Genomic DNA, 26,619 nt, shown 5'->3' on the forward strand with positions numbered 1-26,619 from the left:
CGTTCATGTTGATGTGCAAAGCTCGTCGCGCGTGCGAGGAGTAGTGGCATAACTTCCAAGACGCTCGCTGACCTGTCCAAGACCATCGGTGGCCCAGACATCGTGGTCACTCCACCTACAATGTGTGCAATGTGCCCTGATGCCCAGATCTTGGGGAACCTCGAGGCAGAGGCGACTCGGGGACTGTCCTCCCTCCATAGACAGGGCTGCGCTCGTCTGTCACAGGGATCGGGGAACTCTTGAGGACGAGAATCATGTGGATAAAGGTAGCCCGAAATCAAGGCGCTACCAGCCAGCCACCTGCGAAAGGCCTGGCTCACTCTGGCTTGGCCACCTCGGTCCACCATGCGCTCGTACCATGCCCCCGACCGTTGGTGAAATTTCGTTTTTTTCTCTCCTTCTTCTTCGCAGCGGAGAGTGGGCGACATCCCACGCAAGGCTCTACCATTGATCGTCCTTGTCCATCCCACGTGCCTCTCTCGGGGCACTTACTAGAGCTCGAGGACTCGTACATAAACCTCAAGGGCATCGCGTAGACGTTGAGACGAGCGCCCAAAGCTTTTGCTCTTCAAAGCCAACCTTCCATTCACCTGTTGCTGTCCCTCCCTCTTCGTATCCATCTCGTCCGTCTTCCTCTCGCTGCATCTCACCGCACCTCCTCCACCACCAGACCAGGACGCCAATCTGCCTACCATGGCACCAGCTCTGCCGCAGTACTGGTGGATCCTCGCCATCACCACCGTCGCCTTCTGTTTGAGCGCCTTTGGCAATGGCGCCAATGACGTAGCGAACGCCTTTGCCACTTCGGTGGCAGCGCGCTCTCTGACTATGGCACAGGCGGGAGTCATTTCCGTCATCGCAGAGTTCTTTGGCGCCGTTGTGCTTGGGTCCCGCGTGACCGACACGATCAAGAACGGCATCATCGGCCTCGGTCGCTTCCGCAGCAACCCTGCCACCCTCCTCGTCGCCATGGGCAGCGCCGAGATAGCTTCTGCGACCTGGCTTTTGACCGCGACAAAGCTCGGCTTTCCCGTGTCAACCACCCACACTATCGTGGGCGCCCTCATCGGGGCGGGCATTGGCGCCCAGTCCTCCATCACCTGGGAATGGAAGAAGGGCAGCGTCTCCCAGATTGCTGCTTCTTGGGTCATATCCCCGCTGATTTCCGCCGCCGTGTCTGCTATCCTGTTTGCCACGCTCAAGTACGCCGTCCTCGAGCGCAAGGATGCGTTCAAGAAGGCGCTCAGAGCCATTCCCTTCTACCTTGCCTTCACCGGCGCCATCCTGGCTCTCTTCATCTTGGTCGAGACTCCCGGTGCCCCGGCGCTGGAGGATCTGGGTGTCGGTGTCGCATGCGGCATCATGTTCGGCACCTTTTTCGGCGTCCTGGCGCTCTCCTACGTCTTCTTCAGGCCGTACTTTCACCGCGTCGTCGTCCTCGCCGACCCCCGGATCCGCCCTTGGCACCTGCCTCTCGGTCCCCTTCTGTGGCGGGAGAATCCGCCCTTGTACCTCCCTGGCAAGGCAACCATGCTGGTCGATCACTACCAGAGCGCACACGAGAAGTCGTCCACAGACGAACACCAGTCGCCCGTCCTTGACCAGAGCGTCTTGAACACAGGTGCGGAAACGGGTCCGGGCGAGGCGCGGACCCCGAAGCAGGTCACGGAGGAAGGCCATGCCACCGGGGACCTGGAACGGCAGCCTGCAGAGCCCGTTTTGCGTCCCATCGTACGGAAGCCCGAGCCGGAAGAGCGCTTCCTCGCCCCGACGGCCCATCTCCCCTTGTATCACCCCAGGAGGCTGGCCAGCTACGTCGTCTACTTTCTGCTCCAGGGTGTCACTCGCGACTGCGTGACGCACTCGTCCGCTCACCTGGGCGCGGTGCACGGCAAGGCGCCCCAGTACGACAACCGCATCGAGCATCTCTGGACGTACGCCCAGGTCACGAGCGCCATTATGATGTCCATCGCCCACGGCTCCAACGACGTCGCCAACGCCGTCGGCCCCTGGGTCGCCGTGTACGAGACCTACAACTCCGGAGAGGTTGGCGAGGACAACAGCACACCTGTCTGGATCCTTGCGATTGCCGGTCTGCTGCTCGGTGCAGGATTCTGGTTCATGGGGCACCACATCGTCAGGGCACTCGGCAACAAGATCACCCAGCTCAGCCCCACCAGGGGTTACGCGATGGAGCTCGGGGCAGCCATCACGATCCTGCTTGCGAGTCGCTTGGGGCTGCCCGTGAGCACCACCCAGACGTTGACCGGGGCCGTTGTCGGCGTTTCCTTGATGAACCTGGATCTTGGAGCCACCAATTGGAGGCAGCTCGCCTTCATCTTCCTGGGCTGGGTTCTGACCCTTCCATGCGTTGCCACAGTCTCCGGGCTGCTTACCGCCATGGGCCTCAATGCCCCAAGTTTCAACTGAGATACCAGCCTGTTGCGCCTAGAACACAATGTCAAGTCCTCCGTTGCGGTAGCGACGGCATGGTGAAAAGAAGCTCCTCTTGTCTGTCCTGTCCATCCGCGTTGTCCTTCCCATCTGCCAAGATAGTTCAATAAACCCATGGCCTGAGTGCCTTGATCCAAAACTCACTTCTTGTTGGCATTTGGAAATACTTACCACCATTTACCATCTACTCCGTTGTGGTATCTACTTTCAGGTCTTCGGAGCATGTCGCGAGTCATGTTGGCCGCGCGCAAGTACACACTGGGATCCACAAGTAGATTAGGAAGAGGACCTCCAGTAGGAGCACATTGGCTATAATGGCAACGATTCGAAGTGCCCGTGGATGGTGCGAGAACGCGACCTAGCGTCTTGGCCACTTCGGTGCACCGGGCGCTCGTGGGGCCACACCACGGGTACGCGTACGCACACGTTACTCCGAGGTGACGAGCAGAATGACAGACAACGTTAGGTGGCAACACCGGGTCTTTCAAAGTTCAGTTGTGATGTGCTTCTGGTAGGGTAAGAACAATTCGATTAAGCTATTGTATCCAGTATTTGGAACACTCTGGAATTCTGAACAAGACAGTCATCTGATTCTTTACAGTGCAGCAGCCCACGGACCCGGTCCGAATCTACACTGGTCTGCAGCCCGGCAATGATGTCAATTGCTGCCTTGCAAGACAGTCCTCTGTTCCAATGGCCTGAGACGGAAACAGGTGAGTCAGGTGGGCAAAAGCAGTCCGTCACCGGTGGGAGTATGTCTGTACGACTACCTGGATTGGGCAAGTCATCATTACAAATGAACGGGATGCTCGTACGGTCTGGGATTTGAGCGGTATTTGAATCGTAACAAGCACCCTTCTCGTGGTCGCGGTTATCGGTGGTGACACAGTCTGTCTCTGCCACATCTGCTGACGGAGCACATCTAGCAGGGCCTGACGGTGCCAGTCCGCGACTTGGTGTAGATGAAACGGAATTCAAGGGTGGTGTGCTTGGAGGCGAGGGCATATCGTCCATGTCGCTCGGATAGGTCGCGATTGCGTGTACCGTGTCGGTAGATGGCTGTTCCATCGCACCATGGCGTTGTCCGCCAGGCGGAGGTGGATCACTGCCTCTCTGCAGGGAATTCCGAAGGCCTAGGTTTTGTTCAGTGCCGGCAGACCCCATCAGCGAGAGGTGACGGTCAATGTCATATTGCGACACGCCTCGGAGATGGAGTAGGCCCCGGAGATGTTTATTCTCCAATGCAACAGCCTGAGCCACGCGCTGCATCTCAATACTGGCCTGAACGCCCCGACGTTCGTGATCCTGGAGCTGCTGTTGGAGCTCTTCAATAAACTGCCGGCGCCGCGCACGTGACCGACGCTGGTTGTCGCGATTCTGAACCGCAGAGGCCGGGATGCGGTTCTATGCACGCGGGCAGATTAGAGGTTGTCAATCAGCGTAAAATCGGCATAGCGTACCTTTCTAGGCATGGGTGATGTGAAGACGATGCTCGATGGTTGAGGAGTAGGCGCACGTAACGTCGAGTGTAGTCCGACAGAACGGAGATTTGGTAGGTTTGGCGTTGTACATGGTGAACATTTTGTCCAAGTCGGCCATGCCACACGAAACGAATATCGCCGGAAGTTGCGGGTGGGTTTCAGAAGTGGGGTTTGATGCCTGTAATCACTACCGGCACCACAAAAAGGATATCTGTCATGCCCTGATCATCATTGGCTGGAAAGGCCGCACCAGATCCGTATGTGTAGCCTCCGGTTTCAGCTCGCCACGCCAAGTAAACTCCACACCAGGTAGCTCCATATCGAGTTACTCCACATCGAGTTACTCCACACCAAACCTTTGAGGAATCATCATATCATTCCTCGGTCACCCGCTGCTTGACTCGTTTGTTGGTGTCATACGCGTCTATCCACTCTGTGTATTTGCGGCCAGCTCTCGCCCAGCCCTTGATGCCGCCTCGCAGATCAGCACTTTGCGTCTCATTATCGCCCTGGTGTGCAAGAACGTTTCTGGAGCAGCCGGCGGCTTGGTGTCCGCGTCCCTGAGATGATCCTACGGCGACAACGATTCGCGTTGGTCTGTGGCCAGACTGTTCTGTCAGCTTACTGCAGTACCAAGATGATGATGTGGATGTCAGCTGCCTTGCAGACAGTATACAGAGTTGGAATGGCCGGATACAGGCTCTGCACTGGTAGATTGATAGACCCACAAATTGTTCCTCCCTGCCAATGTTCCACAAGTACTGTCATTCAATGGCTCGTGCTCGCCCCTACTCTGGTGGTAAGATACAGCGGCAGAGAATGCGAAGCGGTCGAGAACTGACGTCGTGATCATTGCTGCGCAAGTCGACAAGAAGAAAGTCCGAACCTAGCAGCTCATTGCCGCCCTTGAGCTTCGCAAGCACTTGTTCCCGCGGAAGTGGCTCGGGCTGCTTGCCACTCGGCGACGGATATGCAGTATCTCACTGGGTAACAGCAGTAACAGTAAATTGTGCACGCAGCCTTTCCGGCAAACTCCGAAATCTGAAACGCCTACGACTCGTGATGAGGCTGTTGAGACGGGGTATCATGGCTAAGAATATTGGCAGTCAACTTCTCATCGCACCTACTCTCGGTTCCTACGAACCTGCAGGCTACAAGGAGTATGAATGACTGCTCTCAAGGTGCTTGCCGAAGGTCATTGTCACGCCCCAGCGGCTATTGGTGGCGGGGAGAGAGGGATAAATGGAATCGGCGAGTCTAACCTCTTCAGGTGACACTCGTGATGTTGACCGCCTAGTAGGGATGTTGAAAGGACCCCACCGATGGGAACATGTGGTGCAGAAGTCAGCAGGGTGGCAGAGTACCGAGGATACGTTTCTGCACTGATATACTGTCCTGCTCTCCAACAAACTCTCTGGATCGGTAGCACGAACGGCTTCGCGAAATCCTCTGAGCATCGTCGGCACGTGGACCTGGTGCTCAAAAAGGGGCTAGACACGACTGTGTTGGCCTCCGTGATAGACATGAGGCACGCTCCGGTCAGGTGGCGATCCTTGACCAAGCATCTGGGGAGTCTCCAGGGAGTGCATAGGTGGCAGCAGTCCTTTCTCCCGCGGATGATGGACTGAGTGGTCGGCGGATGCAGATTAGGGAGACGTGGTTGAGTTGGCTCTGCCCAGCTGATTGAGAAGTTGGCGGCTTTCAAAGGTCACGACAGGCTATATCCTCGCCATCGGTGACCGCTGGCACAGTTCAATGAACCGATCCAGGCTTCACAAAAGAGCGCAGGTTGAATCTGGGCTTGTGCACGGCCCTCAGCCGAGCAGAGATTTTCGATATTGTTAGTCACAGAAACTCAAACCTTGAGAGTACCGTGATCACTTATCCTTGCACTCTATGAGGGTTTCCATGGAGTGAGAGGTCAAGTTTGCACAACGAAGCTGTGATTCCTTTGTCGCGGACGCTCGCGGCGTGATATCTACCTACAATTTCCTCTTGCGTTCGGTCCAACCACGCGCCAGTCTGCATGGAAATGACACGGTAGATTTTCTTGGTTTCTATTAGTCCGCGGCGTAGGCACCCGATGACCGTGAGCGCCCGAGTGGCTGATTATCCTAGTTTGTCGAGGCCACGATCCGTCTTTGGATATCTAACAAAATTGTCTAGCCTCGGCGTTTGCTGCGTCGATTCGAGCGGCGGTAAGTGGTGGTTTACAACAACAGTGTATATACACACTGGCTCCACGTGTGTCTATCACGAACTGCCATGCTGGCCGGGCTGGGCACCACCAAAGAAGAGATTCTGCCATGACTTTCGATGAGACTAAGACAGAGTGTGCATACGTACGGTGGATGATTTAAATACGGTTGGTTGCCATCTCACTTCCCCGGCGGCCACATCACCAATCACAATTCACAAAGCCCAGACTTTCGTGCACAAGATATTGAATAAGTAGTTGGGAAGCCAGTGCCGCTTTAGGATTCTCATATTCTCAGAGGCATTCTGTAGGCTCAACGATGTACTTCGCAACCCGCCCTCGGATGTCGGTAACATGCGGTCCTTCACACCCGTAATGGTTTGATAGCATACACTTGGAAGGAGCCTGCGTGATCGTTCAACACTTGGAATCCTAGTGCAAGGTGTAAAGATTGCTTACCTGCCCATTCATTGAGGTCTTTGATACCTAGCTGAGTGACTAGCGTCTCGGCATCAGTTGGCATGGAAGTCGCTTGTTTCTGGCAGGCCTCTGCGGAGGAATCGGATTCGGGTTCGCAGCATGATTTGATATTCACCTTGGGGCTAGGCCCGCAGCAAGATGCCTCACCTTCGAGTGCGGTAACGTAAACATTCAGGTCGCTCTTGGTGTCGACGATGAGAACGTCTGGTCGATTTCAGTGAGCGCAACATCTTAGCTGAAATCCCCTCACTTACCGCTGAAGCTCGCGTTCTTGAGAAACTTCTCATACTCGACTGCCTGACTAGCTCCTGCGACACATCCGACATATAGAGCAACGTTGTTCTCGATCTCAGTGGTAAACTTCTTGCGCGCCAGAATGTCGCTGATAGCAACTCGGCCGCCAGGCTTAAGCAACCGGAACATCTCGTTGAATGCTTGTTGCTTCTCTCCGACGGGGACGAGGTTGATTACGCAGTTGCTAATGATGCAGTCGGCGGTAGTGTCTGGCAGAGGGACAGAAGTGATGACGCTCTCGATGAACTGGGCATTGGTGGATCCCATTTTCGCAGCGTTAGCATTGGCTCTGTCGATCATGTTCTGTTGAAAGAGCATGTTAGATGTCGAATGTCCGAAGAGGTACAGGACAGCTCAGCTACCTTGTTCATATCAATCCCAATAGCCTTTCCGGTTGGACCAACCCTCTTCGCGGCTGGGAAGACATCAAAGCCTGCACCAGATCCGAAGTCAATGACGGTCTCGCCCTGCGGATGTTAGCGCCATGAGACATAAGATAATAGAATCTTACCTCTGTCAGCTTTGCAAGCGCCAACGGGTTGCCGCAGCTCAACCCAAGGTTTGCGTCTTGGGGAATGGTAGCTAGTTCTTCTGCTCTGTAACCGAAAGCTTCGGCAATGGTCTGCTCATATTTACCGGTGGTGCTCTGAGTGACCGAGCCGTACCGCTTATTGACTTGATCGTAAATCTCCTTGGACTCCATGGCGAGTGGCTTGAGTGTCTTTTTGTTGTTCGAGGGGGGGAGGTAGGCGATGTAGACTCGTGTCAATCTCGTTCCGGAGCTGGTCTCTTATAGAGTTTTGCCATCGTATTGATGTCACTGTGTATCCTCTGTGGAGGTTGGGGAGGGTCGCTTGCCGAGGTGGTTCTCGCACTGAGTAAAATCGGCTGGTTAGGGAAATTCATGGCGTTGATTGCGTGGGCAGCCAGTGCTCCACACGGTGTAACATGCAGATTATTCAGCTCGTCTGACGCAGCATCGATATGTCACCATTTGGCACTGCTTAGACCGCTGCCCCCGCACTCCTCCCAATCTCCCGGGACCTGGAGGAAAATGTGCCAACGGCTCTCTCGCTCCGGCCAATCGCGCGACGCGGGTGAGCCGGGTGAGCCTCCACCCGCCGCAACCCACCTACATGCTGACTCACTCCGAGCTAGGCATCCACGCATCGAAAGCTGCAACCACTTGAAGTCGAATTACGTAGGCAGCACGAACAAACGCGTGACGTGCAGCAATTTATCAAAACAAAACATTCGGCATCCCCATTCGAAGGGGCGGCATTTCGCTGGCGCTCTCCTCCACCTAACACAGCCTGAAATGCCCGTGTTGCTGTCCGGTGTCCCGATTCCTCCAAAATAGGTCACGTGCTGCGGGGTCTGCCACACATAACCCACCCTCACATCCGACGACCAAGTACTGTTCGCCTCGTCTATGAGTACCTCAGTCCTTGGAACAACTTCGCCAGTCCTCTGTGTGCTGCATTGTCCTGACTCCTGCATCGCGGCCTGGTCGCCCTTGATCAATAACAAAAATGCCTCATCGGCAAAACGCGTCACGCGCTGGACGAAGTCGACCAGAGGCCCAGAACCCGCTGCGCTGCACGCCTACCGACGCGTCTACGTCTTTCGTTTCTGTTGTCGGTGCAGGATGGCACTACTCCGAGCTACCCTTAGCTGCTTGCTTTCTTGAGCACGACCAAAAACCGCAGCAAGAAGGCATCGTCGTCGGTCAAAGCATTCTAACGACCGCGTGCGTCGCCTACGGAGTGCACGATGGGGGGATAGCCAACACGAGCTGAATCGACGACCAACAGGCTCACATTATTACATGATGCCCGAACTCCTGGTTGCGCGGAGCGTTTAGCCCCTCGTCCCATGCTCCTTCTATTTCAGCGGTCGAACACTCACACCACTACTACGAAAGTGACGAGCCATGGAGTATGCAATGAATCACGAGGTCCATCTTGGCTAGGGGCCAGACGGGGTTTGGGAGCGGTCGCCGTCGCGGTAGATGATCCTCGAGCCGGGGGAGAGGAGTCTGGAGATGATCGGATCGTCATTCCACCAAGCTTGTGCTGAGGCGATAGGGCCGATCAAAGGTCGGCAGATGCTTGACACCGGCAAGATACCGTCCCGATGCAGGCGCGGCACGAGTTGAGATCTCCCATGATCGTGATGTTACTGCTGAGACCCTCCAGACAATTTCCCCATGCAGGCGCGGCTCTCCAACAAACCCCGTGGCTCCGCAATACGAGTAGCTTCGCGAACTTATCTGAGCATCGCAAGTACGTGGATCTTGTGCTCAAGGAGGAGCTAGGCACTATGTATATCGGGCTCCGCGATTTCCACCAGGCATACTTTAGATCTATGGCCAGCCTCAAGGAAGCATCCGAGGCTGTCTTTAAAATTTATTTGAATAGTTAGCAACCCCCTCTTTCATAAAGGGTGGGCCGGTTGGCCGACGAATGTAGTGGGGGAATGGGGGTAGAGAGACGAGGATGAGAGGGAGATTGTCGAGAGGTAGAGGGAGACCGGTGCTCACATTCCTTCCGGAACATGTGTTAGGGGCAATAGCATGTACGAACACATGCACCGACATCGCCACTTATCCATAGGTTGCTTATAGGGTTAATCAAAAAGATCAATTTAGGTCCACGTCGAATCCGCAAACCACCAACACTACCGACACCACCAACACCACTAGTCGCCATCTCATTATCATTCACATCGTCTAAACTCCTCTATGCATTCGCCGTCGATGATCCTTAGAGATAATTCCTTATTTCTTCTAAAGAACAGATCAGTCGACTCATTAAACGGGATAGAGAGGCTACTCACAGGGCAGCTGGCGCAGTTGCAACTAGAACCGCAGTTACAAGTGCCGGAAGAGCTGCAGGGGCAAGTGCCGGTAGAGCAGCCACAGTCACCCATGATGTCGGTTGTTTGGCTGATGTTGTTTGTGTGATTGGGGATGTTGGTCTTGTTGAAAATAGGTGGTGGTGTGAGTGCTGTTGAGAAGGTTGATATAGAGTGAATCGTTGGGAGAGGAAGCCCAGGTTTTTATACCCCATCCCGCCCGCTGCCACACGACACGGATCCGTGGTAATGACGTTTCCTAGAAAGGCCGCCCGCCCGTGCCTGCGCTTCACCTAAACTATTTCTTTAGGCTCACGTAAACATGTCGTAATGAACCGATTCTCTCGGTGCGGGGGTGGACACATAGGGAAGCGGCGTTTTTGCGATTAGGAAGACAGTGAAGTGGCTGATGTCATGCGAGGTTCCACGCGATAACGACGCAGAGGGAGGGGGGCTGGATTCCTGGGCGAACGGCAGAATGGTGGCGCGTCTTCTCCTTATGTGCTGGAAGCTTGAGCTGCAGTATGACGGACAGCCGCCGGAGAACATCCATTACGATGGAGTGGAAATTGTCCCATATCTAGGAAGCTGCACATGCTAATTGACTGTACTGTACAATTATATGTAATGAAAAAGAATATCAGCCAGTACAACAGACATAGACAAGATCCATGGCAGTAAGTTTAGCTATGAATGTCACCACGCCGTGTGACCGCCGTCCACGACCAAGTTGTTCCCCGTCATGAAGCTGCTCGCCTTGCTCAGCAGGAAGAGCGCAGCGCCCTTGAACTCGCTCGTCTCGGCAAGCCGGCCCATCATGTTCTCGCGACACCACTTGTACTTGAGACCCGGCTCATCCTCTAGGTTCTTCGCTACCATGGGCGTTAAAATGTGTCCTGGACTGAGGCAGTTGACGCGGATGCCGCCGCTGCCATCCTCACGGACAGGACTCCATTCCATGGCCAGGTTCTTGGCGAGCTGGATGACGGCTGCCTTTGATGAGTTGTACACAGGTGAAATGAGGCCCTTGTTGGCAATAGTCCCAGACCTACTAGCGATGAGGCAGATACTGCCGTGGCATTTGTACTCGAGCATCTTGCGGGCCACGGTCGTGGCAGTCGCAAAGACGCCGGTGTAGTTGATATCGAGCATTTTGTTCACGTCCTTGAGGTCGTATTCGGTAGCCGGAGCGACCTGCTGGACTCCGGCTGCAGCAATACAACCGTCTATGCGACCGTTCTCATTGGCGATTGTGTCGACCAAGCGATTTAGACCTTCTATGTCTTGGAGCTGCACGAGTATACTAGCCTCTTCGCGTCCGAGCTGATCATACATTGCCTTCGTGTGTTTCCCTGGTAGCGCGGCGTCGATTCGCTTCGAGTACTTGCCAACCAAGTATTGATTCGTATTCTGAAATACTTCGTGGAGGTGGCAGCACGTCTACCTACATAGACCCTCTACCTTGCAGCCCCTTCGATCCTATTGCGCTCCTTGCGGGGCACAGCCGGTTCGCAAGTCAATACCAGTTTGCTCCTTAAGCCCACTCGGAGGCTCCATCCTCGATGACCACCTTCAAGATCCCGTCCTCTCAGCAGACCGACACGCGCGTCCGTCCTCTCGAGTCACATAAAAAGTCTCGTAACTGCGATCCGCCCATCCAGTCTTCCGTCACTTCCATTATGCGCTACGCCCCGCAGATTGTCAGATCTGTTTCGCGCTACCTTGCAAGATCTCTCTCGCCAGGCCGACCGTGTCTGGCAGGAGTTGTCCACTTATATCCCTTCTGTAACCGGAACAGCCAGGCAACACAGTGTCGTCCCTCCTACTAACCAAAGTGCTTCGTCGTTCTCTGTGTGAGTTCGACCGCGCCGCTTCCTGCCGCTCGTCGTCGCTATGACTGTCCACTTTCCTGCCTCATAATCCGACGCGTCTCACCTTCCGACAGAGCAGCCTGAAAGCACCTCAAGGAGTCCTATTCCACAACCCGTGTGCCCATCGTTTGTAGGCTTGATTCGCAGTCGTGGGTCGGGTGGTTTTTAAAGTGTTCCCTCGTGGCTTGTGGGTGATAGGGCTAGCGAGCCCTACACGCACCCGTAGCCCAAACCAGCGGACAAGGGCTGGTTGGCGGTGACTCTTCTTAGCTCTTCAAATGCCCCCGGACAAAGGCATTCGCAGGTTCCCAGCCAGCACCACGAGGAGATGAGAGTCGTCGCTGGCCCGTTTCCGGTACAGTGATGCTCAGAAACGGCTTCCTCCTTTCTCTTTCTCTTTCGCTCCGTGGGCTTGGTGTGGGGCTCAAAAGTACACCGAACTACACAAGGTTACTTGCAAGATCGAACCTGCGGCCAAAAGCGGCTGCGGTACGCCGGTTTACCCCGAACGAATATCCAGTTCAGTGCTAACAATGAAGTACTCGTGAGTACTCTTCGGTAGGCTGGGACGTGGCGCGATTACACAAGGAATCGACACAGTGCACTTTGTCGCGGGGCTACTTCGCTCTAGGGTTGGGGACTTACGTGGCGATTATATAATGTTTTCCCATGAACCGAAGTACTTCCTCAGAATTAGGCTCGGGGTTGCTCCACGAATGACGCGAAATTTGGGTCATTGATCGTAAATGCGCATAACCTTTTTGAGTTTACTAAACGCCTACATAATTGTTGCTCGCCCGTAGACCCTCCAAATATATGGACAGAAAAAGTAATAGATAGGAAGGCTGGACGTTATCATTGACAACCGTGGATTAGATATGACATAAGTATGTGGAAACTATCAGCGCTACGTGTGTCAGAACTGGGATTGATGAAGGGAGTGAAAAGGTGCACAAATGTCGAGTACGCTGCTAAGTCGCTGCGAGGCTGGGAGTAACTAGTGACTGTATTAATCTCTTGATCTCCTAGAAGCATTCCACGGCTATGAAGACTTTTCACCCTATGCGCCCCTATGCACGTGACCCGATTCGGGCTCCCTGTGCCACACCTAGGCACAGGGCTAGCGACTCCAGCCACCTGAGGCCTGCAACAACCTTAGCATGCAACATGCGTCTGACAACGTGAGTACTTAATTCCCTGCCCATATCCGGAAAATAGCTTCACGGACTTCTTGAGGCTACTTCGGTGAAATTCTGAGGAAATAAACACGTCCCGACGGGCATCTAATAGTTAACGTGGACCCCATCACGGCAGGTAACCCTCGGTAAGCCGGCGGTAGCCATATTATGTCGGATGAATCCCAAACGACCTAGGTAGATTGGTTGCTTAAGCCGATTCCGCTACGTTTAGCTTGCAAATCTACATCAAGACCTTGCTTTGACAGCATTGATAACTTATGAGCCTGTTGTGGGCTAGACCCTGTTGGAACAACTTGGTAGCTCAGATTGAGTCTATCTAACAATAAGGTAGGAAAAGGAAATGAACAAGGAAATTACTAGCCCCTTCTCTGTGAAACTCTGCGAGGCCCATGCGTCCTCGAGGGCTGGCGTCACGTGTTTTAGGTGGTCCGGGCTGGGTCTCATACCCAGCCGCTTGGTAACTGGTAGAACCGTAACAAAGCCCAAACACAACGGGCAAGGGGGTTGGCGAGCCAAGTCAGTCAACGACCCGCTATCGACGGCCATTTCTAGCCGTCGTGGACCACCTGTTTGCTTAGCACAATCCCCACTAATCCGTGTAGCACTCTGGTGTGGATCCATACCAATACTCGTGCCGCACCTCCTCGAGCGAACGCAGACTACGCTGATTAACACCCCTCATCCGCGTATATCGACCAGCCACTTGTGGATGAGGAACACACCACTTTTCACCACGAGTTGATTAGAGTACCCATATCCGGAGAGTCATATAGAAGCACTATTAGGTGTGGTACCCAGCAGATCTTTAATACTAATTCAGGACATCCCAGGGTCGGGCGTGGGGGTGAGCATAAGACTACAGAGGCATCTCCGTAGGCTGCGAACATTGGTCACTTGTGGACTCGCGATGCACGAAAGAGAGTTGCCAATCGTGACGGCATCGCCGGCAGGTGGACAGTGGGCCACGTGACAGACAAGCTGGGAGACACCACGGCAGCTACGGGAGCAGCCTTTGGACTGGTACATACCAGCCTCCCTACCACGTCAAGGCTCGGCCGCTGCCAAGTTCGAACCGGGTTGCCATGGTCACGATAGAGCAGCAAAAAGCCAAGGCGCGCGCAAAAGCGGTCTAACTTTGCTGCGCAAAACCATATATCTAGGAGAGAAGGCCAATACCTTCTCGACAACGGTGTACTGGGAGCCCACGCATAAGGAGTACCGCGTCGCGGCACACGTTCCTATCGACTGGGATATTCCCAATCTCAATCGCCTAGTGAGTGCCCTATCGGCTAGGACGTGCGCACGTTGCTGACAATAGCTGTAGATTGAAGATGCCTTATCTAGTCGATCATCGCCACAGCCCCGTCGGCCACCAGCTCGGCCGAGGAGACGGCCGTCGCCTGCTCCCCAGCCGCCCACGGCGCGGCCCTGTCGATAGCTATACCGCGTGTAGAAAAATACCCGCGACACCGTGGCCTAGCCTCGACGGAACGCCCGTTATCAGCCTCGGGGCGCTAGACCACTATCCAGAACCGAGCGAGTGTCACCCTCGGCCGCCGACACGCCTGCGCTAGGAAGCTATGAGCCGATTCCAGTCCCGAATCCTCCTTAAGGCGCCCTTTGGGATGACGTGGTCGCCACTGAGCAGTTCGGAACAGGCAGATCGCATCCCTCAACGGATAGCCTGGCAGCCGAGACAGTTAGTCCTGTCTCTCCCGGGATGGTAGAGTGGCTTGCGGACGCGAACGGTAGCGAAGCGGCGGTAGGATTAATCAGACCAATATGTGCGTCGACGCCGTAGCGGGATAACGCATTAGATGCGATGAACGACATCGGTATGGCCCGACAAGGGGCGGAAGGCGACCATTCGTGTGTCACTAGCGGTGCGACAGATGGCAACGTTAATACCCTTAGCTCCCTTTTCGATAGCTCCTCGTGGATGGATCTTTATCTGCACGAAACAGCGCCGGACGATGCCTTCCGCCTTGATCAAAGCGCATGTAGACCGCAATCCGCAAAAGAGGTATAACACTCCAGAGGTGGCGCAGCGAATCGACGCAGCGCTACCAGGGAAACACACGAAGGCAATGTATGATCAGCTCGGACGCAAAGAGGCTAGTATACTCGTGCAGCTGCGGACGGGCATGGCAAGAGTCAACGACTATCTACACCGCATCCAGGCGGCACCATCCGATCTATGTACCTGCGGACAGGCCCGAGAAACGATAGAGCATTTCCTTTTCGCATGGACCCAGTGGACAGAGCAACGCAAGGTATTGCAGGAGTGTACGACTACACGACACGGTAACTTATCCTTCTATTTGGGAGGCAAATCAAGAAGGGACCAGGACGACTGGGCGCCCGATATGCGGGCCGTGCGAGCGACGATCAAGTTCGCACTCGCGACCGGCCGGCTAGACGCTAACTGAGGAGCGGACCCCACCAATTATTACTCAGAGAATATACCTTGGGAAAGTCGTATCGCGCTTCCAACTTCGAAGCACCTGTAGAGCAGGTTCAGTGTTCTGCACCTCTCTTTCCACAGACGTCGAGATTGTCTGGATTCGCCATCTTCTTCTTCTCCAGCTTGGCCTTCATTTGGTCAGAGTCCAACGCCGTCCCCAATGCGAGGTTAAATGTCGGAGAGCGAAAGACCACTTTCTAACAAACAAGTTAAACGAAGCGCTTGCGAGATGATGGAAAGAGGCTTATTGTTCCGAGCTCTGCCCTAAGCACCCTTGTATTAGGCGTAAACTCTGGGTTCTCATTGAAACTTTCCTGCAACAGTGAAATTCGCCTCTGGGCTTCCAGCCAAGTCGACGTCACCGTGATGTCAGTCAAACTTGAAGACCCCCATGCGATTAGCTGCAAGGAGCTACCACCCATGATTATTTACTTCGAGCGCGCGGAGGTGCTCAGTGAGAAAACCTGTGTTCACGCAGCGTTAAGTCGTGGGAAGTGCACATACCACACCACCTCGTCGATCCGTCTGTGTCTATTAAGCTGGGCTCCACGCCTAAGTCACCGTCGTCGACTTGGATATCTCTTCCCCGAGCGAATTTAAGCATGGCTTGAGCGATATAAGTATTACCACTCTTGGTGTTGACTCCGACCGAAGGAATCATGGAAGTCCATGTAAGCACCTTTAACGCTAAGCAAACACGCCTTAACTTTCTCATGCCCATTCCATGTAGCCGTAAAGATTGGCGTCGATTCACACCTATCCTTTGTGTTTGCCAAACCTTTAATGGAGAAGAGTTGCTCTATAACTCCTAGGTGACCTTTTGCGAATGGTAGAAATAGCGAACCGCGTCCGGAAGCACCCTTAGCTTTAGTGTAAGCTCCGGTCTTGAGAAGTAGCAAAACCACTCGAGATGCCCTTTCAAAGATGTCATGCAGCGGCTTCAATCCGTAGTGGTCCACATCCGCAACGCCAGCGCCTTTCCTAACAAGTGCCTTGGCCACATCAACGTGTCTGTCATGAGTGGTCGAAGGTGCCAGTGTTCCGCAGTGAGTATCGAAAATGTTGGAATCGACTGCGTTCTCAAGAAGCAGCTTAACCACCTCAGTATATCCTTTACGGGAAACTGCCTTCAGTGGTGTCAAGCCGTAACTGTCTGCAGTGGCAACATCAGCGCTTCGATTACGGAGAAGCTTAGCCACATCCGTATACCTGTTATTTGCGGCCAGATAGAGCGGCGTTGGCCTTCACTTGTTTTCCACTGCTGTGTATCGAAGAGTAACTTAATTGCCCCAGAGTTCCCGTTTTTGGACGCTACGTATAACGGCGACTATCTATAACCGTCTATAGCGGCAATATCGGCACCTTGCTTAACAAGAAGCTTAGCCACATTGGCATGCCCGTCAAATGCCGCTAAATGAAGCGTGGTTTCTCTAGACTTATCCGGAATATCTGGATTAGCTCCCTTTTTGCGAAGTAGCTTAGCCAGGTTAGTATATCCCTTCATGGAGGCTATACATAGCGAGGTCTACCCTCTATTCTTCACAGCGGTAATATTAGCACCTCGTTTAAGAAGAAGCTTAGCTATATCTATATCCCCGTGGCTGCGGTGTTTACCTAGACTTATTAGGAGCACCTAGGTTAGCTCCCTTCTCTAGAATCAGTTTAGCTACCTCAGTATGTCCACTCAGGGAGGCTCGATGTAGCGAGGTCTATCTTCCCTCCTTACCAGCGATAACATTAGCACCTCGTTCGAGATAAAGTTAGCCATATCCATATACCCGTTAAACGCTACTAAATCGAGAGGGGACTCTCCTGCGTTATTGGCAAGAGCTAGGTTAGCTCCCCTCTTAAGAAGTGGCTTAACTCCTTCGATGTGGCCATTGCATGAGGCGGTATCTAGTGGGGTCTATCTATATTTATTTGTAGCCGTTAAATCAGCTCCCGCATCGAGTAGTAGCTCCATTGCCTCTATAGACCCCTGATGTGAGGCGTTGAAGAGTGGCGTTAATCCGTTACTGTTAGCGACTTTGACATCTGCCCCGTTCGATAAGAGTAGCTTAACTAATTCGAAAAACCCACTAGCCGAGGCTATATTTAGAGGGCTCTAACCGTCGTCGCTAGTTATAACGATGTTGGCGCCCGCTTTCATTTGCACGTTGACGACGCGGCGACGAGCCTCTACCTCTTTGGACGTCCGACCCCCAGCCACAGCCATCAGCTCCCCTTCAACATGAAGGTCTATTCTGCGAGCCTCGAAGCTCGGAGCTAGCTCCTTAGACCAGACCAGGTACCATTTCGCGTCTGTTCTGTCGCATTGTGTCTCTTGCTCGCCCATCCCGTTACTCTCTGGCCCTGCGTCCAAAAGCCAGGCATCGCTGCCCGGCCACGAGGAGAAGATGGAATGACAAAGACACACCTGTCCCATCCAGGCGCACCGAAATGCGTGCTGCACCGGGGCTAGCCAGTCTTTCACCCAATGCAGGTGCCGCACATTTATTATATCGAGCGAATCCTCGGCGTCGTAACATGGTAACATTTCGGCGTCATCCAGAAGAATGCGAGGCTGTGAGCGCCTGCCATTTCTCTCCGCTGAGCTGGTGACCTACATGCCTGGCACTGGGCTATTAGAAATTTGGCGTTGCTTCCTAACCCACCGAGAACCCCACTCTTAATATGGGCTCTCCATTTCCGTCCATTCGCTACTTTCCATATTCATTCTCATGGTTATCCAAGATAACTCAAGCCCAGTTGCCCAGCAGCGACATGAGCCCAGCTCCGAGGCACATCCATCCAAATGCCCCCAGCTTGCGACCAATCGTCGCGTGCATCATCGCAGAACCGTTCATGAAGAAGTCGTAGGCAATCAGCTGGACCAGACCTGTGTACAGAAGAATGCCTGCTGAGATGGAGTCAAACACGCCGCTCACCACCAGGGCGAGGTGGCTTCCCGGTTCAAATGTCTGGCGCACACTCAGACCAACCGCTATGGCGATAGGGGTCGACAGTGAGTAGGCAGCGCTCAGGACATACGGCATCCAGGCTCTACCTCTCGGCCACGAGATGAGCGCGAGACGTGCACCGAGACCGACACCCTCAAAGGTCTGGTGGAAGGTGAGAACAATGTAAAGGACAATAAACTCTTCGCCAGCAACCGCTAGGGTCAGTCCGATGAGAACCGAGTGGAAGATGATGCCAAATTCGAGGATGAAGAGCGATGTCATCTGCAGGGCAAACGTGTCGCCGGGAACCGTCTCATGGTCAGTAGATCTGATGATACCCCCTGGAGATTGTGAGAATATGCGATTGATGATCGGTGTCCATACTTACCTGAGCAGGTTCTTGTCACTTGCTTATTACTATTGGGTTCTTGGGCTTGCTGGACCGCGACTCTTTTGTCTGCTTTGACAGCGTAGTGACTGGCCAGCAGTTCCGCAAGGAGCATGGCAAAAATGGCCATGAGGCAGATGCCCTCCGGCCAGGCATATTGAGTGATGGCGGACTCGGGATTGAGGCAAGGCGAGTAGAGAGCAGCGACAGCAGGCGCAAAGAGATGAATCAGGGCCGTTGCTACAATGACACCTGAGCCAAAGAATCTAGCGGCGAAGAAGCAACGCCTGGTGAACGACTTGCTAGTCGAGGAACGGGAAAGCAACAGCGGCACAACGCAGCCAAACATGGAGCCGATGAAGATAACAAAGATGGCTGAGATGCGGATTCCGACCCTCCCATTGTAGTCGTTGCCCAATGAGCAGTCTATCGTAACGAGGAACGGCGCTTCTTCTCCGCCGTCTTGCCTCGAGCGAAGGTTGCTGCTCATGTCAGCCATTTTCTTCTTGCGTTCGTATCGAAGGACTGATAGTAGAATGTTGGAATTCAAACGACAGGCATGAATATTGACGAAGCAGACAGTGTGTTATTTATAAGAATTTATGTGCAGGCTTAGTTAGCGTGCAAACTGGAGCTCTAAAACTTGTCTGCTCAAGAACCTTGATGGTTTCTGTGTTTCAGCTAACCCAATACGTCTCTTGGCTCAAGTTGCCATGCCGATGGTCTTGATAAATGCCTTTGATATTCAAGACCAACGGGAATAGGATTTTCACATTTTACCGTCGAGAGAAGGGATTCATCTCGGAACCGGGGAAGTCAGTACCGGAAAACTCCACAGATTCGCACAAGCAGGGTTATAATTCAGCCAAAGGCATGCATCATTAGGACACAGAGTCTTGATGGGCGTCATAGTCTTTCTTTTATCACGTGTCTTTGACTCCATCTAGAGTAGATATTATCTCTGTGTGCTTGTCGCAGAGCCAGCTGAACTAATGCGCGACTTCCTGTCGCACTAGGTAGAACATCGCGTGGCACGTCTCTATTGAAGACGTTGCAAACAAGAACGTTGGACATCGCTGGCCGAAAAAGAACTCCGTTTTGCAGTAGCCCAGATTGAGGCTCAGGGTCCATGAGGCAACGACGTGTCCCTAATCAGGCTTTCGCCGTGCGTCCCATCATGCCGCTCGAGTATCATTTGAAGTGGTACAAGCGACCCCTATCGGTTACGTGCTCGAAGCCCCACCTCAATCAGCACGCTAGCATCGGAAGAAAGTTAATGATTCACCCGGGGCGAGATTACATCAACCGCCAGTGTCTCCTGCACCGTTTTATCAAAGCCTCAACCTTTGACATGCCGACCTCGAGAAGTACGACTATCTTCCGTATTTCCCGGGCTTTTTTTTTTCTTTTCCTCAGCTGGGTCTTCATGATAATCGACGGGCAGAACTATGCTTGCGAAGCATGTGTCCGTGGCCACCGGGTCAGGACCTGCCAGCATCACGGTAAGTGTACGGGCAGTATCTGCCGCTGCGTCTCAACCAGACGCTTGGACCCTGTGCATATCATTTAACTGACTGAAACAGAACGTCCTCTGAAACTTGTTAGCAAGAAAGGCCGGCCTGTCTCGCAATGCCAACACTGCCGTACTTTGCGGAGGTCGCGCTCCGTTCACGTCAAGTGTAGCTGTGGAAAACAAGCAAATAGTAACACACTACAAGGAAGTTTCACAGAAAATAAAGCAGGCAAGTTTTCCCTAGGTACAGTAATATTATTTGGCTTTTAACTCTTGGCTCTTTAACACAGGAAGCTGCTATTGTAACTACGGCGGCCGCTGCACCTGCGCTTACAAGAAGGAACAACCACCACTAGATATAACACTACTTACGAATTCTCAGCCCGATTATTCAACGGAGCTTAACTTGCCCAACATGCATGGAGTGGAAGTTCAATCCAGCGGCTCCAGTCGCGAGCCACTTCAAGAGCATCCCCACGTAACGTCGGAGATCCCCATAGCACTCTCGAACCACAACACGATCCCCTTCGCATTTCAACATCTCGACACGCAGCTACCGCTTCCCGACATGTCCTGCAACGTCGGCGAGTATTCGGAAAATGTCAATTTCGGGCTGTTCGGCAGTCCACATACGCCAGCTTCAATATTAAGTACGGATCGGAGTTCTTCCGATATCAACTGGACTAACTATCTGTTCGACACAACGAGCAGTGACATTCAGGCGCAAAACGTCAACGATTCCGACTTTACATGGCTTACGCAGCCGCTCCTAGGCTCCACATCCCTTTTGGAAGAAGTGCCAGAGGCCGGGGACTGTGGCACTATTACTCAAGACCTAGGTGATGGCCCGGCGTCACTAGAACCTGTACCTCACAGGAACCAGGATCTGAGAGACTTCATATGAGTTTGATTGCAATTTGGCCAGGTTATCTGGGGGAATCATGTTCGCCAAGATTGCACGTGCTGCTGACTCAAAGCCGCCCGGGCTATGGGTCAGCAGTCTCACCTTCTGCGGTTGTAGACACTGTAATCGCGAACACGCTGTTGCACCCTCCGGGAATGGTGGCATCCCCGATCGGGTAAGGCGCCCTCGCCGCCGTGACCCCGCCACCCTTGCTCAGCACCCTGTCGCCTCGCCGCCATATAAATATCCGACCTCAATCCCGCCCCTCCGATGTGTACTCTCGACTTCTCTTCCTCCCAACTTCTCCTCAGAATGCTGGCCGCCCTCATTCCTGGGCTGTTGCCTGCGCCGACCTGCAATCTCTGCCCTCATCATGCTACGTGACGTGGCACCCAGCGCCCCTTCGCCTAGCATCCTTGTCGCGACGGCTTTCAGAGAGCGCCCCTTCTCTCCCCTTCCACTCCGAACCTTGGCCGTCTCTACAGCTTCGCTCGGACAACAGACTCTCCGAGGAAGGACATGAGCTTGCCTCTAGGTCCAGAATATCATCAGCACCGGCGTTGTAAGTCTCTTCCCTGCCCAGGCGGTTCCCGTGGAGATCCGTAGGCTGACCCCTCAAGATGGTGTATCCTGCTGCCGTGATCACGAACCGCCTTGGGAGGCCGCCCACCCTCGCCCATCCCATGACCGCCGTGCCAGTCGCGAAAATGCCTCAGATGCTGATCACGGCCATGTTTGACGCGAAAGCACACCGATCTTCTGACCGATTCGCGGCAGAGCGAGCGACATCCCGGGCGAGCTGAGCACTGCCCCTCTCTGCCTTGGTTGTGGGAGAGGTCGACCGACATGACGCCGAGCCGCGCATCTCGAACCGACGACCGCGCGCCATCCGCCGCCCAGCCCTGGTCTTGTGAGTACATGCATCCCTTTGATTGGCGTCGGACAACGCGCCTGGATGCTTGGTGCACACGCTGCGGCGCTATGAAACAAGATGGATTGCACGAGACCGGTCTCGAACCAAATCAGCCCACCAGCATGACCATGCGGGACGCCCAAGGGTGAGGCCTCATGCATACGCCGGTCGAAAGGGGGAGCGTAGCGCCGACGAGGCGCATCGGGCTCGTGCGGGCGGCTCGGCTGACTTTCCAAGAACTGACGAGCAATGACGCCGATCATCACTGGTAGGAATGCGCCGCCTGTGACGCAGGTCGCCCTGCTATAGGCTCGTGTGACTCCTTGCGCCGGGAACGCGTGCCCGTGAGCTGTCGCGACCACCTCGCATCCAATCCAGACATGGGGAGAGATGCCGCGTTGGACGGTCGGTGTCATGCGATGGGATGCAATGTGTCGACCGTCGCATCACAGGCTGATTTCGGAGCCGCCGACAGGTTTGCGTTGCCCGCATGGTGAGTCGATCCATGGCGAGACCAGCTGAAAGAGGTTCATCGACACGGCCGCTTGAAGTGTGCCTCGGCAGATGTGTGGTTGGCGGACTGGCAAGATGAGGAGCTGGTCCTGACGGTGTCTCAGGTGGATAGGTCGTGTTTGGGTGTTCTCGTGAACGTGCAGGGTGCGTTGCAGCTGACCGGGCCGCCTAGAGAGCGACAGGTACAGCAGGGAGGAAGGACAGCGTATGTCTGAGTCTGAGGGCGCTTTGCACAGGCTGACGGGTACTTAAGAGCACCCTTCGCCGCGTTGCCGAGACGACCCTTGAGCACAGCTCCTTCATCTCCGCAACCGCCAACTGAGAGATGGACGACTCCTGTGCCTCTCATCCAATGGCGCCTACTTGCCTCAACAACATTGAATTCTGGACTCCTCCAGCCACAGAGGGTGTAGAATGCGCGAGCCCGGCGAAGCAGAGGTATAGCCCCTCTTTCACGGCCTCGCCAGACTCGTCGTCTTTCCCCGCAGATAGAGGACTCTCGATTCCTCCATCAACTGTCCACGGGCAGACGCTCGACCGGCCAATCCCCATTCCCTCCGACATCGAATCCGACATAGATACTACCGATGGTAGCGATGCCGAGCAGGATGACGGCGGACAGTCGGACTCTTCACTTGCGTCGATGAGCACGTTATTAGCGCAGGCGAAGTCACGGCGGGGTAATGCCATCAGACGAGGTACGTTATCACTATACCCTCCACCTTTGCGCGGCCCCGCGGCTAAGGTGCGCTTCAGCAAGCCTAGATCCCTTGTTCGAGGCCCCCGATTCTATGCATCCGCAAGCTCCGCCCACACATGGTCAAGCTAGTGAGAACATTCGTATAGATGGAGAGTGTTTACCCTGGTCGTCCTCACGATCGTCTGCGGTGCCTTTTATACCCCAAGAGCACGACGCTGGCCAGAGCTGCGAATCCAGGAGCAGGAGCAGCCCAGGCAGCGATGGTCTAGACTGCTCAGATGACGCCGCACCGACCTCCAGCAGCTGTCCCAAGGCGCCGGAAGCCTGTTCTCCATTGTCAAGTTCGTGGAGTGTGCTGCAGGGGCAAGGCACGGAGATGGCAACCGGCACGCCTTGCGAGAACGAGGCTGCGTCACCCAAGCACGCGACCGGCACATCACGTCGCAGGTCAGAGAGACCGCGGCGAGCCTCTAAGCGGAATGCGAGGAGTATTGGCGGCTACGCGACCTCGAACCCCGATACCACCGCTGACTCCAATTCAGACAACGACACGGGCGCCAGCACCGGGTCTCACGACAAGACCCGCAGCGATGACGAATCTTATCCCTCGCCGGGTCGAGGGGAGGGTGAACAGGGAGCTGGTAGCGGAGTTGATGAGGCCGACGATGAGTCGGATTCACCTCCAACCAAACGCCGCAAGCAATCCCAAGCTCCGACCAGCACCAGGCGGAAGCGCGGGCGCGCGGCTCTGTCGGTCGGCACAGATGTCGCCAACTCACCGGCACGAGCCGGGACATGTCGGTCAGCCTGCGGGGTACCGAGCCCGCCATCATCGCACTATTCCTCTCGGAGCAGCCCTCCCAGCCATACAGGCGCGAAGTTCCAGGAGTGGTTCCTGCCAAACGCGAAGCTTAAACGCATCACGTTTGGTGGCGGCCGGACGACTTTCCAGTTGCAATTTGATTGGGATCCGCACGTGGATGGACGACGAGCAGACTCTCCCAGTAGCAACGGGCTTCGAGCTCCGACGTCAAGGAAGGGCGTACGGCCCAGGGGAGACGCAGCCTCAAGCACCGCTTACACGCGGGCCGAGAATGAATTTATTATCAGGTTAAAAGAAGGCCAGGGTCGGCGGAGCTGGGCGACAATCCATCGGGAATTCAACGATAAGTTTCCGGTGCAGCGAACGAAGGGGAGTCTCCAGGTACACTACTGCACGAAGTTGAAGGACCGCACGGCATCTTAATGTCCGGGCTGGCTGGCCACCCTGGCGTGCTCGTGTGCAGGATTCACCGTCAGTCATTTAAATGGTAGCTCAGTTATCCAGTTTACCTTACACCAATGAACTCATTCGTTGGAATGCCTCGCAAGCACAGATTACCCTTCATCAGGTCTGTCTTCAATAGATGGAAGGACGCTTCCCCTTCACCAATCGCCTTCAGTGTTTCGAACGGGCCTCCTTCATACGCGAGGTTTCTCATTCTGAGCTCAAGTCTTGCTACCCACGTTTCTAGGAGAGCAACAATCATCCGCTGTCGCTGTGGAACAACGAGGCACATGTAACGCCGTCAAGTTCAAGAAGGACCTCAAGAAAGTGTTCTAAACAGATGCTGGCACCGCCGTGGGGTGGCGTGCTGAGGTCGAGCCCACTGGGACAATTTCCATTATCGTCTTCGGTTGCCTGTGTTTGCTTCATCATATCCCAAAGCTCCGTCTTACTAGGAACCCATTGCCCGCCCGTGCAAATGCTCTGGCCTCGCAAGAAAATACTGAACAGGTCCGTCCAGTGGCGACCCTCGGCTAGCTCGACGGAGATTGGTCTCTTGTTGGTGGAGAGTTCATCAAGGATGAAATAGTCCGTCATGTATTTATCTTTAACCAATGCGCCTAGTCGCACATCATCTCGAAGCGCGGAATGCTCCTTTGCAATGTTCTGACCGTCGATCTGGAGCATGTGCAAAGCTTCTTTAACGGTGATGATTGGCGTCTCTTCAAGCCACACGATGTCTTTACTTGGCCACCGTTCGCGAACAACCCGAAGTTCGGGAATAGCCTGCTTCGCGGCGAAAACAGACTTCAGCATGTCGTCAACAATTTGAATGAGATCATGATACGATCGGCCGAAGGTCATTCCGATTTCCACATTAATACTCTCAGCAAGAGTTCCTTGGGTTTTGGAGACCTTTGCGCCGAAAACAGGACCGGCCTTGCAAGTCAGCATGCTAGGCATATACCACAATACATCCATCTTGGATTTGTCGACCTACCTCGTACACTCTTGCGAAGCCACTTTCTATAGCAAGTTGATTTGCGAGCTGCGAATTGTGCGCTAATGATGCCGGTCGACCATAATAGTCTACCTCGAATGTCTCCGCTGATATTTCTGTCGCTGCTGGCTGTAACTTGGGCGTATGAATCTCGATAAATTCTCGGTCCTCGAGCACCTGGCGGAAGTTTCGGAGAACCATAGCACGGATACGGAACAAAGACTTATTGGATGGAAGGCGGAGGTCGAGTATGCGGGCTGTCATCTCCGCAAGTGAGTATTCTGGTTCATCGTATATTTCATGTAGCGGAAGAATGGAATAGATGGCGACTTCGAGGCCAAATTTGCTGACGCGGGGTAGGGGCTTCTGGAGTGTACCATAGACTTGGACGAAGGTCTCGGGACTGAGTCGGAGTGATTTGGTCATAGGCAGGGCTGTGCGGGAGAGCATTCCATGAATAGAGCCGGTTCTGTCTCTAAAATGGAGGACGTCGAGGGTTGGGGATACACTTCGCAGGGTCTGTATCGTGGCGTAAAAAGTGACCTCGGTCCCCTCGGACATGTTGACCACTTCTGCAATTGTTCTTAGATCCAGCCCGCGAGTGGACTGCGCACTTTGAGCCACGGTCTTTGCAGCTTCTTCCGCTTGAGGCCGCTCAATCTCGAACCGTTCGCACTCATCCATTTCCTCGTGAATTCTCTCGTGCTTGCCAGACATGACTTGGCTTCTCCCAACTTCTCTCGTCTTCGCTGCGGTTTACTTCAACAGTGTTGTCTCCTTGAGAGTCGGATTCGTTGAAGGAAATTTGGCAGCAGTTGCAACAAGGTCGCCTGCTTTAGTATATATATAAGGATAAAAAGATAAACAGAAACCAAAGTCCTAAAGTGTACCTGGTTCCGTGTGCGATGAAAACGCACAGAGGCGGACGAATATTGGAGCAAAGTGCTTTGATGTAGAAATGATGATGCCTGAGAAAACTAGGGAATAAGAAAGCTCGAGCATTTAAAAATCTGGCTGCCACTAGCCTCTAAATGCTGATAGCTTCCGTCAGCCGAACGTCACTACGTCTACTGCAGTAGGCGAAAATGAGGTGCAGTTTTGCTGGCTTCAATGCTGTCTCCGCTCTCATGAGTCAGAGTTTGGAGTGGTGTTGCTGGGTGTTTCCAATGTGCTGGTGCTGAGGTTC

General features: G+C 54.1%; 12 protein-coding genes across 12 annotated transcripts; 4 read left to right on the forward strand and 8 right to left on the reverse strand.

The window, feature by feature from the left end:
• Nucleotides 1-572: 572 nt before the first annotated feature.
• On the forward strand, nucleotides 573-2,439 carry F5Z01DRAFT_468260 (phosphate transporter family protein). The gene has a single exon (XM_046259982.1). The coding sequence runs from the start codon at nucleotides 694-696 to the stop codon at nucleotides 2,428-2,430; it is 1,737 nt and encodes a 578-aa protein (XP_046113606.1). The 5' UTR covers nucleotides 573-693; the 3' UTR covers nucleotides 2,431-2,439.
• A 509-nt stretch (nucleotides 2,440-2,948) lies between these two features.
• On the reverse strand, nucleotides 2,949-4,055 carry F5Z01DRAFT_754282 (uncharacterized protein). Its single transcript, XM_046267104.1, has 2 exons — nucleotides 3,915-4,055; nucleotides 2,949-3,858 (listed from the first exon to the last, which is right to left on the reverse strand). Exons 1-2 carry the CDS (start codon nucleotides 3,924-3,926, stop codon nucleotides 2,986-2,988), a joined length of 885 nt encoding a protein of 294 aa, XP_046113607.1. The 5' UTR covers nucleotides 3,927-4,055; the 3' UTR covers nucleotides 2,949-2,985.
• A 241-nt stretch (nucleotides 4,056-4,296) lies between these two features.
• On the reverse strand, nucleotides 4,297-4,909 carry F5Z01DRAFT_715536 (uncharacterized protein; the record flags this gene model as incomplete). The annotated part of the gene is made up of 3 exons (XM_046266520.1): nucleotides 4,297-4,555; nucleotides 4,605-4,676; nucleotides 4,778-4,909. Coding segments are annotated over 3 exons (450 nt in total), but the record flags the coding sequence as incomplete, so codon positions are not given.
• A 1,391-nt stretch (nucleotides 4,910-6,300) lies between these two features.
• Nucleotides 6,301-7,893, reverse strand: F5Z01DRAFT_668449 (S-adenosyl-L-methionine-dependent methyltransferase). The gene is made up of 5 exons (XM_046264351.1): nucleotides 7,418-7,893; nucleotides 7,269-7,373; nucleotides 6,867-7,209; nucleotides 6,592-6,816; nucleotides 6,301-6,537 (listed from the first exon to the last, which is right to left on the reverse strand). The coding sequence occupies exons 1-5, from the start codon at nucleotides 7,607-7,609 to the stop codon at nucleotides 6,497-6,499; spliced, it is 906 nt and encodes a 301-aa protein (XP_046113609.1). The 5' UTR covers nucleotides 7,610-7,893; the 3' UTR covers nucleotides 6,301-6,496.
• Nucleotides 7,894-10,458: 2,565 nt separating this feature from the next.
• On the reverse strand, nucleotides 10,459-12,976 carry F5Z01DRAFT_684455 (uncharacterized protein; the record flags this gene model as incomplete). The annotated part of the gene is made up of 5 exons (XM_046265929.1): nucleotides 10,459-11,065; nucleotides 12,137-12,196; nucleotides 12,219-12,250; nucleotides 12,801-12,886; nucleotides 12,943-12,976. 5 exons carry the CDS (start codon nucleotides 12,974-12,976, stop codon nucleotides 10,459-10,461), a joined length of 819 nt encoding a protein of 272 aa, XP_046113610.1.
• A 2,731-nt stretch (nucleotides 12,977-15,707) lies between these two features.
• On the reverse strand, nucleotides 15,708-16,800 carry F5Z01DRAFT_640969 (ankyrin repeat-containing domain protein; the record flags this gene model as incomplete). Its single annotated transcript, XM_046262555.1, has 5 exons — nucleotides 15,708-15,760; nucleotides 15,801-16,052; nucleotides 16,075-16,505; nucleotides 16,545-16,557; nucleotides 16,635-16,800. The coding sequence occupies 5 exons, from the start codon at nucleotides 16,798-16,800 to the stop codon at nucleotides 15,708-15,710; spliced, it is 915 nt and encodes a 304-aa protein (XP_046113611.1).
• A 1,133-nt stretch (nucleotides 16,801-17,933) lies between these two features.
• F5Z01DRAFT_468582 (Zinc/iron permease) lies at nucleotides 17,934-19,211 on the reverse strand. Its single transcript, XM_046259984.1, has 2 exons — nucleotides 18,624-19,211; nucleotides 17,934-18,576 (listed from the first exon to the last, which is right to left on the reverse strand). Exons 1-2 carry the CDS (start codon nucleotides 19,120-19,122, stop codon nucleotides 18,035-18,037), a joined length of 1,041 nt encoding a protein of 346 aa, XP_046113612.1. The 5' UTR covers nucleotides 19,123-19,211; the 3' UTR covers nucleotides 17,934-18,034.
• Nucleotides 19,212-20,018: 807 nt separating this feature from the next.
• Nucleotides 20,019-20,770, forward strand: F5Z01DRAFT_668470 (copper fist DNA binding domain-containing protein). Its single transcript, XM_046264352.1, has 2 exons — nucleotides 20,019-20,125; nucleotides 20,207-20,770. Exons 1-2 carry the CDS (start codon nucleotides 20,050-20,052, stop codon nucleotides 20,404-20,406), a joined length of 276 nt encoding a protein of 91 aa, XP_046113613.1. The 5' UTR covers nucleotides 20,019-20,049; the 3' UTR covers nucleotides 20,407-20,770.
• Nucleotides 20,771-20,993: 223 nt separating this feature from the next.
• F5Z01DRAFT_468777 (uncharacterized protein) lies at nucleotides 20,994-21,692 on the forward strand. The gene is made up of 2 exons (XM_046259986.1): nucleotides 20,994-21,602; nucleotides 21,661-21,692. Exon 1 carries the CDS (start codon nucleotides 21,078-21,080, stop codon nucleotides 21,561-21,563), a length of 486 nt encoding a protein of 161 aa, XP_046113614.1. The 5' UTR covers nucleotides 20,994-21,077; the 3' UTR covers nucleotides 21,564-21,602; nucleotides 21,661-21,692.
• On the reverse strand, nucleotides 21,315-22,467 carry F5Z01DRAFT_468920 (uncharacterized protein). The gene is made up of 2 exons (XM_046259988.1): nucleotides 21,992-22,467; nucleotides 21,315-21,942 (listed from the first exon to the last, which is right to left on the reverse strand). Exons 1-2 carry the CDS (start codon nucleotides 22,367-22,369, stop codon nucleotides 21,589-21,591), a joined length of 732 nt encoding a protein of 243 aa, XP_046113615.1. The 5' UTR covers nucleotides 22,370-22,467; the 3' UTR covers nucleotides 21,315-21,588.
• A 538-nt stretch (nucleotides 22,468-23,005) lies between these two features.
• On the forward strand, nucleotides 23,006-24,552 carry F5Z01DRAFT_468701 (uncharacterized protein). The gene is made up of 2 exons (XM_046259985.1): nucleotides 23,006-23,164; nucleotides 23,227-24,552. The coding sequence occupies exon 2, from the start codon at nucleotides 23,258-23,260 to the stop codon at nucleotides 24,410-24,412; it is 1,155 nt and encodes a 384-aa protein (XP_046113616.1). The 5' UTR covers nucleotides 23,006-23,164; nucleotides 23,227-23,257; the 3' UTR covers nucleotides 24,413-24,552.
• F5Z01DRAFT_468873 (uncharacterized protein) lies at nucleotides 24,487-26,325 on the reverse strand. Its single transcript, XM_046259987.1, has 2 exons — nucleotides 25,434-26,325; nucleotides 24,487-25,372 (listed from the first exon to the last, which is right to left on the reverse strand). Exons 1-2 carry the CDS (start codon nucleotides 26,148-26,150, stop codon nucleotides 24,692-24,694), a joined length of 1,398 nt encoding a protein of 465 aa, XP_046113617.1. The 5' UTR covers nucleotides 26,151-26,325; the 3' UTR covers nucleotides 24,487-24,691.
• Nucleotides 26,326-26,619: the final 294 nt, after the last annotated feature.

The sequence above is a fragment of the Emericellopsis atlantica genome (genome assembly GCF_019669845.1).
Source record: "Emericellopsis atlantica unplaced genomic scaffold F5Z01scaffold_53, whole genome shotgun sequence".
NCBI lineage: Eukaryota > Fungi > Ascomycota > Sordariomycetes > Hypocreales > Bionectriaceae > Emericellopsis > Emericellopsis atlantica.